General features: G+C 44.2%; 1 protein-coding gene across 2 annotated transcripts in view; it reads left to right on the top strand.

The window, feature by feature from the left end:
* The window catches only part of LOC144106929 (CDK5 and ABL1 enzyme substrate 2-like), a 135841-nt gene that overhangs the window by 112910 nt on the left and 9497 nt on the right, over nt 1–13434 (top strand). For both annotated transcript variants that reach the window (XM_077639891.1, XM_077639890.1), the window contains 6 exons: nt 4618–4750; nt 5877–5987; nt 7354–7429; nt 10428–10567; nt 11915–12021; nt 13197–13233. In XM_077639891.1, coding sequence (XP_077496017.1) covers nt 4618–4750; nt 5877–5987; nt 7354–7429; nt 10428–10567; nt 11915–12021; nt 13197–13233 — 604 coding nt within the window. The remainder of the gene's footprint in view (nt 1–4617; nt 4751–5876; nt 5988–7353; nt 7430–10427; nt 10568–11914; nt 12022–13196; nt 13234–13434) is intronic.

The following is a 13434-nucleotide window of genomic DNA, read 5'->3' as shown; positions in this document are numbered from 1 at the left end:
GACTGTATACGTCCGCTACCCTTTCATGCGCACGAATCAAGCCGGATAGCGGTACACGAGCGCTGCGCGTTCTGGTATGGGTTGCACCTATCCTACGCGTACTATAACACCTAAGCGTATCCTGTAGGAGGTTGCCAACCAGTGTACGTACCGCCATCGCCGAGAACGGGCATTAACGTCCCTGCATTCGAAGGTGTGTGCTGCGATTATGTGTTTTCGAGATGAGGCTCTCACACGGGTACCCGCTTTCCACTGGTCTGCTGTATGCTCGGCTTCTCTGCTGTGAAGCGCTCGTGACAGATGGGTCTTAGGCTACCGGCTCGTGCTGGCCAAACACGGTTAGCCACGACGCCTTCTGGCTAAGCTGCCCTTGGGCCATTTGAAATTAGACCGTGATCGTCACCGAGCTACTAGGGCTGTGTTGCCGAGGCCACCGCACGCTCTCCGGCATGGTTGGCGTCTAACGTGGAGACCTGCCGACATTTTGTGCAGCATAAACACGGCAGTTCTTTTGTCGCCGTGTGGTTGGAGCCACGTGAGCATGGATCTGCTTATTTAACCATCACTCAACAGTGTTTGCCTCATCATCCCCCTCCCTAAATTTCTCACTTATTTTGTACTCTCTGTTCTAGTCTTTATTTTTGCTGGTAATTACAAAACAGCAAGTAGAGGAAAATGTCACTCGAGATTGCGATGTACCTCGTTATAACGAAACTGTTTAAACGAAGTAATGGATATAACGAAGGAATGACGGTTTCCCTTGGAAGCTCGGTCAACACGGGCTCTAGCGAAGAGTCTGCTATAACGAAGTTATCGCCGGTTCTTTCAACTTCGTTATAACGAGGTTCAACTATATGCGAGCCGCACCCGTAGTTGCGCAGGGAGGCTGCAGTTGCTGTCGCGCTGAGCAACACCCCCTAGACTTTCAAGGCCGTACAATGCTCGCTCCGTGACGTCACAGGGTTCAGGCGGGTGCGCTTGCTCTGAGCGACTACGAACAGGGAAAGTGGAAGGCAACAATTGCTTGAATCGAACCCGTTTCACGAGAACGCGGCGCCCTGGCGAAATCGAATGCGCTCCCAGGATCTTCCCGTTGCACTCAGGAAGCGTGGCTTCACCGCTTGGCCGGTGTTGCGCGGGATAGTCTGATTTACAGAGAAAAGAAAACAATTATTCAACCGGGCTTCGAATTCCAACTCTATTTCAGGACGGAGGGGCGGTAGCGATAGTTATACCTCCCTTACCCTTTCCTGCCCATGATCATATCGCGTTAATTTACTGATCCTGCTCACCTGACAGTGCACACCGCCATGCAATTGCATGCTTATTGGGGTAAAGAGTAATAAATAAAAAAGGCCAGTAAGGATATATATTATTATTATTATTATTATTATTATTATTATTATTATTATTATTATTATTATTATTATTATTATTATTATTATTATTATTTCAGCACAGGGCACACTTTCGATATTACATAATGACCTGCGTGGATAACATTCAAATTCGCTAGCAAGCTTTTTATTGAAAATTGGTTTTGGGGGGAAACGATATGGCGCAGTATCTGTCTCATATATCGTTGGACACCTGAACCACGCCGTAAGGGAAGGGATAAAGGAGGGAGCGAAGGAATAAAGGAAGAAAGAGGGGCCGTAGTGGATGGCTCCGGAATAATTTCGACCACCTGGGAATCTTTAACGTGCACTGACATCGCACAGCACACGGGCGCCTTTGCATTTCGCCTCCATAAAAACGCAGCCGCCGCGGTCTGGTTCGAACCCGGGAACTCCGGATCAGTAGTCGAGCGCCCTAACCACTGAGCCACCGCGGCGGGTCGCAAGCGTTTTATTGTGTACAGAAATGCAAAATTCAGGGGCAGAATTAACAGGTGGGCGAAGTGAACGATACATGCGGAGCGCTTTCTTGAACTACTACTACTTTTAATTCAGGGTGCACATCTGTATATTTCGTTTTTATCAAGCCTAACCATGCGCAGAAAGGAATAACCGGCGGCACGGTTGTTTTTTCTGCTGCTCTATAAGTAGTTTTCTTTAAGCGACAGATTAATCGAAGTATTATTCTCTTACTAACCATCACTACAAATAAAAAAAACATTCCCCCTATGCACCTTGGTTTCGGTGACTGTTGGCTTCCTTCACACACACACACACACACACACACACACACACACACACACACACACACACACACACACACACACACACACACACACACACACACACACACACACACACACACACACACACACACACACACACACACACACACACACACACACACACACACACACACACACACACACACACACACACACACACACACACACACACACACACACACACACACACACACACACACACACACACACACACACACACACACACACACACACACACACACACACACACACACACACACACACACACACACACACACACACACACACACACACACACACACACACACACACACACACACACACACACACACACACACACACACACACACACACACACACACACACACACACACACACACACACACACACACACACACACACACACACACACACACACACACACACACACACACACACACACACACACACACACACACACACACACACACACACACACACACACACACACACACACACACACACACACACACACACACACACACACACACACACACACACACACACACACACACACACACACACACACACACACACACACACACACACACACACACACACACACACACACACACACACACACACACACACACACACACACACACACACACACACACACACACACACACACACACACACACACACACACACACACACACACACACACACACACACACACACACACACACACACACACACACACACACACACACACACACACTGCACACTGTTACGTGACGGCAAGCAGGTGAAAGCACGACTACATGACAGATGGCGATGGAATGATTTAATTGTAATTGCAACTAAAATTGGGGGTCGGTATCCCCCTGTTTGAGAAGTCCATTGGACCTTGCAGCCGCCCTAGCTATATAGCCCTTTCGATCAGGCCCTGCTGAACTTTTGGATCCGCGCTAGACAGAATTTCCGACCACCGGTCAATGGTCGGTTCTTTCATTCTTTCTACTTCTGTGTTATTGTCTTGGCAGGCCCATATCACGTGGTATAGGTTCGCAGCCATGCCAGTGTGTGCACTGTGATTCATATAGTCTTCAGACAGATTGGCGTCGTCTTTTTGGTCACGGCCGTCCTAATGCTACAGCATTGAAAGGCGGAATCAAGAAGCGCTTTCTTTCTATTTTCTGCGCAGATGACCGCTTGGGAATTAACGAGGTCCATTTAGCGTATTTGAAATGTGAAAGGAAAGGCGATGGAAAATGTGGGAACGGATTTACGTCTGAGGTTTGGAAACGTTTCCAGACCTCAGATGTAGCGTTAGTAGGGGCTGAAATTGCGGTGTCTTGCCGCCTAGGGCTGATGCATCACCTACGCTATTTCTGTTAGATGGCGCGATAAACGGTTCTACGTAGGGACCCGTCGACGGTAACTCTGTTCATTCCTGTAGCTGTCTGTTGGTCGCCTTCAGAGACGACAACCAAGTCACTGTACGTATCCCGAGTTTATCGACCGCGTAGCGAGAAATGCGCTCACTGTTTTTTCTCCTCAAACTTTTTTTTTCTTCGTTGATTGTTTGCATTTTTGAGCACGGCTTAATTCTTTGCCTGTCCGGGTCGCTGAGCGGCGAGCTTCACCTTGCTCACCGGAGCATTGCGGGAATGCTAGCTTTAGAAAACGCAAATCTCGAGAAAAAAAACGAAGACGCGTGCCTGCTTTCTGTCTCGCGTGTTCGAATTATTCACCTTTGCTTTTGCTTCATTTGCTGCTGCGTGAGCGAGCGCCGGCAGCTTCGTGAACTAGCGCACATAAAGTATTTCAGGATGCTTGGCTAGACAACATTTAATGCTCGATAAAGACACGACGCACTCCGCGCTGCCCCCATTACGGGCGTCGTCGCAATAGCGAGCGGTCCTTGCGTCGAAGGCACGGCACGCGGTTGACGGCCTGTCAGGAGAGCTTGCGGGGGCAGCGACCATTCTTCTGTTCGTCCCTGGAGAGCTCCAGACAAAAGAAGCCGGAAGACTGACAACTTGTCATCGACATGTTTTCACTTCCTGTGCCGCTGCTATACCACCTTCAGCTCGCGAAATACGACCGCTGTGCGTATCGTTGAACGAGTAGCTGCGAGGTTCACGACCTTTCTTTTTCTGGGTCGGGAGCTTCAAAACAACGTCTAGTCAGAGGCGTGTGCCGTTCCTGTCTGCCTCATGTTCTTCTTATAGATGCGCACTTGTGCTACGTATGACCCCTTCCTCCTCTCTTTGTAAGACAGCAGGCTAGGTCACCAGGCATTGTCTCTCTGTAGGGTGGCAAAGTGATGTCTTCTCGTCTCTATATCTGTTGACTGTGTGGTGTGATGGTCACGAGTTTGCAACACTGTGGTTCGCGCCGCATATAGGCAGCCTGAGCATTTGTTTTGCTTTTGCCTTCACCACCTGCAGGCCCGAGACAAAAGCAGACTCCTCGCGGCGCCGTCACACGTCCGGAAACCGGCAGCTGCTGCCTCTCAATGATGGCAGTGACACCATGGACATGCTGTCTCTGCTTGGCATTCATCGTCCCGAAGAAGGACAGGTGATGTGGCAGACACGTGCTGACAGGCACGGTGCTTGCAAACTCTCTGTGAAGGAACCATTAGGGCACGTGTGCTGGCACAAGCTTTTCAATCTCTGACTCATTGTGCTTGTGTGCTTGTCCGTATACCTCGTGCACACAAGCCTGCATGTTTGCAGATGGGGTACTTGCCTGCTTGAACGGAGCTACACCCAAAACTAGTGCCTGCACCTCCTGTTTAGAGCTGCGCATTAAAATGAAAACGAACTTAGCCACTTTATGTGCAGCCTGTGTAAGCTTCTAAACCGTGTAGTGGGGCTCCTGTAGTATCCATGGCAATCCTGAATTTGAGAGGGGTCATGATATACGTGTCCCTGTCACCTTCAATAGATTTGGAATGCTGGTGACGCATGACAAGCTGCACAGCATGGCTTGAAAGCAAACCCCTCTGGGCTCTGAACTTTTGACAAAAGGTGTATGTTTTTTGGGCATAAAATGTAATATATAACAAAATGCACATACAAGTTGATTTTACCTGTCACATATATTTTTTATTTGTGAAATTTTGTGATAGTGACCAGCAAAACAAGACATTACTAAAATGTGCTTCAGTCTACCATGTTGTTCGTTGTCCGGATTCTGGATGTGCTTGGAACTTGTGTTGACTTGCTGCACTATTACCATAGAACAGGTTATGGCTGAAAATTAAGTTATGTTCATTTTTATGTGCTCTACTGCTCTAAACAACCATAATTCTGAAGGCTGCGCTTACAGATTGCCATTTTCAAAAAATTTGTTTTTTAGCCAATCATCATTTTTATATCTACGAGCGCAGTCTGCTTTCCCATTGCCACCACATAGCGTAAAGTGCACTGCAGGAGTTGTCGCGCACTCCCCATAAGTGTACCTTGTTTTGAGTACTTGACATAACACACCCTTTGTACCACACACTGAGACTTAAAAGCCAGTTAGGATGTCATTGCATGGAACATAACTTTTCTGATATATCACAAGGCTGGAAACTTTAGTGTTTTTAATAATCGTCAAATTTTTCAGAGCCTTTAATGACTCTGAGGTGCTGAGCGTTCAGACTTTTGTGTTGCATTTTGTATTTATTTTGCATTGTTTTGTGTTTTGCACTTTTTAGTACCTCTCCTTTGGACCATACCTGGTGTCTTCTCGTCACAACATGTCAGCAGTTCAGCTCCGTTGGTCGAAATCGCATGACCCAGACCTTGCCACTCATGGCCATTGCCAGGTGAGCATTTCTTTACCATAAATTTTTATGTGATACCTGCTATTCCTACTGCTACCAGAGGCTTGTTGCATACAGTGTACCTTGTGTAAATGCTCGCCAGATTTCCTCAGCTGGAGACAACACTCTTGGGACTTTGTCTTTAAATTACCTGAAGCCTCTGACAAAAAAAAATAGGTGTTTATTTTAAAATAGCAGCCATAAACTCCACGTTTTGGCGGATTGTACATGCTGCATACTTTTCAGTTATTGAAACAATTTTGAGGTGGATTGAAATGACAAAATGTGCACTTAAGGGGGCACATGACTTTCAGTTACTGGCAAATCTTGAAAAACACACTCCTATATACCCAATGCGCAACCCAGATGAATGGAAATTGAGCAAATGCCATACAGGATAAGGAAGGCAAATGTTAAAATTTAGACCACCAACATGGCTGAATGATTTTGCGATGGGCAGAAATACAGATTTTGACTCTATTTCATTGAAGAGCCTGCGGAATAAATATGTATAAGACTGAAATGTCACCATGTCTTAAATTTTGAAACTGTTTGCGGATTTACTTTTTCCTCTTTTTTCCTTTCTTTTGCTGTGTTCTTTATCGTTGATGTCTGTGTATCATGTTGTATGTATGGGTAAACATATATACGGCTCACCGTGTAAACTAATAATTTCCTTACAATGCACTTTATTTTCATGTATGCTGATGCTTGACTTGTGTTTGTATTCTCCTATCGCACCCATTTTTTATCTTTATTTTTAACCACTGCAGCATGTAGCTACACACTGCTTGCGATGTATTGGGGTACGGGCCTTAGTCAAGCCTTCTTCTGGCTTTTTGCCCGTGCTCCAAACATCCGTGAGATGTTGAATAAACATTGTATCTTATTGTATTGTAACACCATCTTTCTTACTTTTTGGATGGATTTTGATGAAAAGTGTTCTGCATGATAGAAATGCTTTCAAACCTCACTGCACAAAATTTTGGCATTATATGTGGATAACTTCATTTTATAAAAACTTTTTTCTCCTCTACACCTACACCTTGTGAAACCTGGTGATACGCCTGCAGAATAGACAAAATGTGGTAGAAGACTGGTCCAACATTCAGTGCACTTCTGACGTTGCATGCTACACGTGATTATATTCTTATATTTTTTCATTTTTTTTACAAAGCAGTTGGCGTTCAGTGCATCATTTTTGCAGGAAGTTTGCCAGTCCCATGTTAATCCATTTAAAAGCATGGTATTTTGCCGTAAATGGGAATGCATAACGGCATTTCACATGTGTTGTTCTTACGAGGCCAGCATCCAGAATGCAGTCAGTTGTTGCCCATTAACTGTCCTGCTGCCATTTCTTTTGATGCAGCATGTGACTCGCTGCGTTTCTCACGACGTGGGTGCCTTGGCCACAACACCTCCCAGTGCAAGCAGCTTGGATAAAAGTGAGCAACTGTTACTTCTCATTAAGTCTGCTGCATTGAGCAGTACCGGCTCTAACTCAATGATTATCACCATGGTACCAGCGCGCACCATTGACCCGCTTTTGAGTACACCTCAAGTTAGTCTCGAAAGACTGCTGTCATGGACACCGCATGGCAATGGCAGGGTGTCACGCTTTGAGTTTGCCTTGTACATTTGCCACATATATGTGCAAGAAAGAAAAATGGGATCAGTGGTACTAGTGCATTTCAGGTGAGAAAGTGAACAAGTGAATAACACTGCGATGTCGTACATTACTTACTGTCAGCTGCATAGAAGTCAAGGTAAAGAAGGGTGGACACCAGTTTGGAGGGAAGTAATTCATCCTCACTGGTGGTTTCAGGCATTTCATGTGACAGTCAAACATTCCAGTGATATGAACAAACTGTGTCAAGTTATATAGGTTGTCAACGCCAGCTTGTCATTTGCTATGTGACAGCTTTTCTAGGCACCTGGCAGCACCTGCATCTCATCTGAAGCCATTCAGCATGTGCACTGCTACAGGCAGTGGCCCGAAGAACGATCATTTGGTTGTTGCAAAATAATGGGCTCAGTTGCTGGCCGCAGCACATCCATCACAAGGGGGAGCTGTTCTACAGAGAGGGTTGTGCAGATATGGGGGGTTGTGACCAGGCCTTTTCAAGGGCTGTTTTTTGTCAAGCAATAATATGGCTTTACTAAAAGCAGCTGAAACTATTTGTGTGTATTATCCCTTTCTGTCGTGAATTATTATCTATTGATGAAAAAAGTCAGATTTTCAGTTTTTTTTTTTGTGAACATGCCTAGGTTACGCTAAAAAAATAAAAACTCTACCCTTCCCAATTATTAATGCTGCAATTTTTTTCAAATCTTCATGTCTTTGCATCATGACCCTACGCTGCTTTCAGGGTCTCATTTGTACTTCTGACTCATTTCTATCAGAAGAGGTCATTATATAAACAATTCTGATTACATAAAATGTGTAGGCACCCATGCGAAAGACAGTGTTCAGCATCCATTTTCCTTGTTCTTGGAGCCCTCCTGGAATTAAAAAAAAAAATAAATTATGGTGGAGGAAGCCCACACCTAACGGAGTTACGGTGAGCTTAAACCAGTAAAAAATAAAAGAACAGGAGCAGTAATAGAGCCTAAAGCAGAAACTCCCATTTTCCATGCCTGCCCTGAAATGGTTGACATGACTTGTCGCAAAAGGCTTGAAATGCAAGCTCTCGCCACTTTTTCTTAGGCCCTTTGTTTTTGGTGTAGCTTTGTTTCACCGAATTTTCGCACCCCGAACAGACTTCTTAAAAATTGGGTTCAACCCAATTTCTGCCCAAAATGCACTTTCAAGAAATCATATTTTGTCAGTTTAGAAGAAAAAGATCAGAGCACAGCTAAGGCCCGGATGTCTTGCTGACATTGCATTATGTAGCACTGGCCACACTAACAACATCCGACTGCAGGGCTGTCATGCAGTTAAAATGGCCGCTGTGATGACCGCTGAATGAATGTTTTTGCAGCGTGCAAACAGTGTGCAAACAACTGTAACACAGTCGTGGAAGTGCTGCTTATGGGGATGGCAAAGTATGCGTCAGAATAACTGTTGTAAATGAGAATAAAAGAAATTTCTGGTTTGGTAAACAGTTTCTCTGTGCAACCTGCTACTTGTGCAGATTCTGTATGAAAATAAAGAGCAAAAATAGGGAATGTAATGTCCCACTAAATATTGAGTGCTAATGGTGCATTGTTTTTTCTGAAAAAAAAAAAGTCAGAATTATGGATCATTTTTATGACCCAGTTTCTACTTGGATTTGAGCTGGAAACATGAAACCTGAATTTTGCCCTCGATATTCGAAAAAATCCGAAAATGAAGCACCATAATTATAGCCCAGTGGTAACTGAAACCGACACCAAACAGGTTGCACGTATGGTGGCGCCATCAGTGAAGGCAATATTTATTGTTATCTTCATGGAGTATGGGGGTTCTTACTGCTGTTGTTTCCCCAGCCATGGCCATTTCCTACTGATTTCGCCACACTTGCTCATCGTCACTTTCAGCCAATCAGCGGCTACTTCTGCGGTGCCTCATGGTGTACATTTTTGTAACTAGTTTGGGGAAGAGGGGGGTGGAGAGCCCCCGAGTGGACTGCTTAGTTACTCACCCTGAGACAGGGTCGAAAGCATCTGCTCCTTTTGTCTCTACGGCGTGCTTCGCTGGCGAAGGGAAAACACAGCATTCTGCGATTCCTAGATTTGAGCCAAAAAACAATGACATTTGGAATAGTTCTCGCTTTCCATAAATTGCCAACGAGTTTCAATTCCTTAATTCAAGGTTCTTTAACTCAGTGTAATTGTTGTTTTCTATAATATCAGAAGTTTCTAGTGTGCAATCGTAAAATCTCATTTGTAGTTGTTGGTTGTTGGGCAAAGGAAATGGTGCAGTGTCCGTCTCACATCTCGGCGGAGACCCGAACCGTGCTGTAAGGGAAGGGATAAAGGAGGGACGAAGAGAAGAAAGGAAGAAAGAGGTGCCATAGTGGAAGGCTCTGTAATAATTTCGGCCACCTGGGGATCTTTAACGTGCACTGGCATCGCACAGCACGCGGGTGCCCTTGCGTTTCGCCTCCATCGAAATGCGGCCGCTGCGGTCGGATTCGAACCCGGGTACTCCGGATCGGTAGTCGAGCGCCCTAACCACTGAGCCACCGTGGCAGTAAAATCTTTGTATGTTTGTACATATTACATTTATAGCCAATATTTAACAGCTGTAAAATGTTTTGGGTTTAAATGATAGCATTATTTCATATTCATTGCAGTCATTGTTCAGATGTTTAGTTTACATTAGTTGGGATCTTTTAATAATTTTCTGTGGTCCCTGCAGCTGTGTTTTCATTCCTAGGTGCTGTGTGGTAAGCGTCAGTGTGTTGTACTGTGAAACTGTTTTGTATTAGTCATTCCCTGCCTCTCTCTTTGGCGGTGCAGGTTTTGAGTGGACCAGCAAGGACGATGCTGGACTCCCTCCCTGCTGTAGTGCGTCTGCTCCCTACAGTCCAGACCTGCTGGACAACCCAGAGCTGATTGCTGGAAAACACAGCACCATGCTCAGCTTCCCTTCTTACATTGTGAGTCAAATTATGTCTCGTTCAGAAGACTCTCTGTTCCTCTGACTACTTGCGCTTGTCGTGAGGGCAGTCAAGCTTGCGGATGAAACATTATGAAGTGCCATCTTCTTAAGCTGGAATGGCTTTATTAGACATTTATTTGTGAAAACACACAGGCCAGAGGTGCGGGTTGGTGTAGTTACAGGTTACTGTAAAATAACATCATCCTTTAATACAACTGCAGATGGACATGTTCACTTTCTCGAAACAAAGCAGCAGCTAATGATGCTTTACAAAACTCATTACTGATGACAGTGGCTGCTGTGGTTATGAATATTTCAACTGTAATATTTTAAAAATTTTCATCAAAAGATTTTTTAATGTGTGAAACAATAGTGTTCGTATTCAAATTGTATTTTAGGGAAATATTGACCTTTGTGAGTCTCCTTAAGCTACTATTGTTGTAACATTATTGATGATCGTTGGCATTTCAATGCATGACATTTTTGGCACTTAAATATGGCGTGTATGTGCACAAGATGGTTGTGACATCTATGTTGCTGTGGTGAGCGTTGTGAGCACCAAATTTGTTAGCTGCCATATTTCAACGTTGCCCTGAGAAATGGCTGTACTTCTTCAAGTTTGAAAAGCAGTGTAAAGAGAGAGTAATCTGACTCTTACAAAAATGAGAAAATTAAAAACTTATTGTTTGTCCTTTATTGGTTATTTCTAGTGTACTGCAGTGCAGTGGAGTTCCTTTGAGATAAACTGTGTTAAGCCAGATTCTGTGATAAGCTGAACAGTTCAGGGGCCTGTTTCCTGTAGATGCAATATAAAAAAAAAGCTAATTCTGCTCTTTTAGCAGATGAGTACTTTTTTCAGTAACATTAAGGTAGTAAACATCTTCACCTAACATTAGATGGGTGTCTTCCTGTGTCAGCAAGGGACAGTTGTCATAGAAAAGCTAGAACCCACAACTGAATGATTGAATGCAGGTGATGTGCATGAATTCTGAAAATACTTTTTGCAGTGCTTACGTTTCCTTGCCATCTTTCAGTCATTTATCGTGTCATTGCTGGTTTTTCTTTTGTTATCTATATGCTCTCATACAATCTGATGTTCCAGCTGCCTTTATTAAGCGAACTTCTGATTAGCTGAATTTAATTTGAGAAGTCCCATTGTGTTCATATTAAAGGGAGCCCACTGCACTTATTATCTTACGGACTTGCTGGAACGAAAATGTCTTCATGAGCATGTATTTCCCGTCATTCACAATGACAGGACAACACCACATATTCCCTTGCCAGAACGTGCGAGGGATATGTTGATGGTTGATGATTCAAGAGCACTCCCCTGTTTTTTTTTCAGACTTCCATAATTGATTATGTGAAGCCATCAGACCTAAAGAAAGAGCTGAACGACAAGTTTCGCAGCAAGTTTCCGCACATCCAGCTCACCCTGAGTAAGCTAAGAAGGTGAGAACAACTGCACAGCTTTGTCGCGGCTTGAGCTTGTTCTCAAAAGCCAGCAATTTGAGTACACTGTGGGGTAATTGGAGAGAGGTGGAACAGGAATTTCATTTTATGTCAAGCAACACTCAACTCAAAAGAGCGTGATAGATGAATAAATTACAGAGAACAGCATAGATACACAAGTAATACTAATTAGAACAATACTAGTATGATTGACAAAGGATGTTGCCTGTGACCTTGACAATCACCAACATGAATTACATAAGCTGTGAAGGGTTAAACTGCATAAAGGGTGAGTGCTTGCTGGGATGTAACGATGTCTCAGTCTTGTAAGCCGGTAGAATTATTCATGGCCTGCCGGCTATGTATAAGGCATTTGTAGAGAGAATACTGTAAGTTAATCACACCACTCTATTGATATCCTCCAAACGAAAAGTGTGTAACAGTTGTGTCTTGTCAGTGCTCACCCAGGTGAACGAAAGCTTGGAAGGTATTGGATATTAGTTTGAAGACTGTGCAGTGAGCCTGTGGAAAGCAAAATAATAAAGCTAGCTTTAGGAAACGGAAAGGAGAGCAACATGGTCTAGAGTTTAACGAACTTGAGTTTAATGTCGTAGTGCTAATCAAGAAGTGAAAAATGGCTGGGAATTCTAATCTGAAAAACAGGTAAATGGCAATCCATTAGGGTTACGGAGGATTCCAAGAGAAGGTAAACATGTCTGGGAGCACCTGAAGGTCAGGATGCAGAGGTGAGATTATGAAGTTCAAGCATAGGACAGGAGAATGGAAGAGGCCTTGATCCTGCAGTGAACCTAACTTGGCTGATGGTAATGAAAAGAGTTGTGATGGTGTGAGTTAAATGCACCTTGTGAGCTGCAGCCAGTCTTAATCAAGAAGTCTCATTCTTCCACAGGGCACATGGCATTGATGCAATGCTGAAGATTCAGTTAAAAAAAATGTGGTTAACCTGCTGTGAAGTGAAAAAAAAAAAATGTGGGCGAGAAGTGTGACACTATTGAGGGTAATGGCGTCTTGTTCCTGGTGGGCAGTGTGACGTTCATTGTGTGTTGGCAAGTGTTTTCAGCATGGCAGTTGGTTCTGCTAAACAGCAAGTTGCAGGCATTGTTTTTTCTCTATTTATTCCTTTTCTTTTTCTGCTTTTCCCCATGGTCCTGCAGTTTGAAACGTGAAATGTGCAAGATTGCCTGTGGAGAGGTGAGTCAGTCGCTGTCGATTACCGCATGCACTTCATTGTGCATTTTACTTACTCACATAACACCTTCACATATTACCACAATGCCTGTATTAGTCATTAAAATTCGGTGAAAGTTGGGAAGTTTTACCCTGCATAATAAATGCACCTCAGAAATAAGTGGCAATTCTTTTGACAACGAGATGTGTACATTACGAGGGTAA

Source organism: Amblyomma americanum, chromosome 10 (genome assembly GCF_052857255.1).
Source record: "Amblyomma americanum isolate KBUSLIRL-KWMA chromosome 10, ASM5285725v1, whole genome shotgun sequence".
Classification (NCBI taxonomy): domain Eukaryota; kingdom Metazoa; phylum Arthropoda; class Arachnida; order Ixodida; family Ixodidae; genus Amblyomma; species Amblyomma americanum.
The sequence above is the reverse complement of the archived record's forward strand: the minus strand, read 5'-3'. Positions and strand labels throughout refer to the sequence as shown.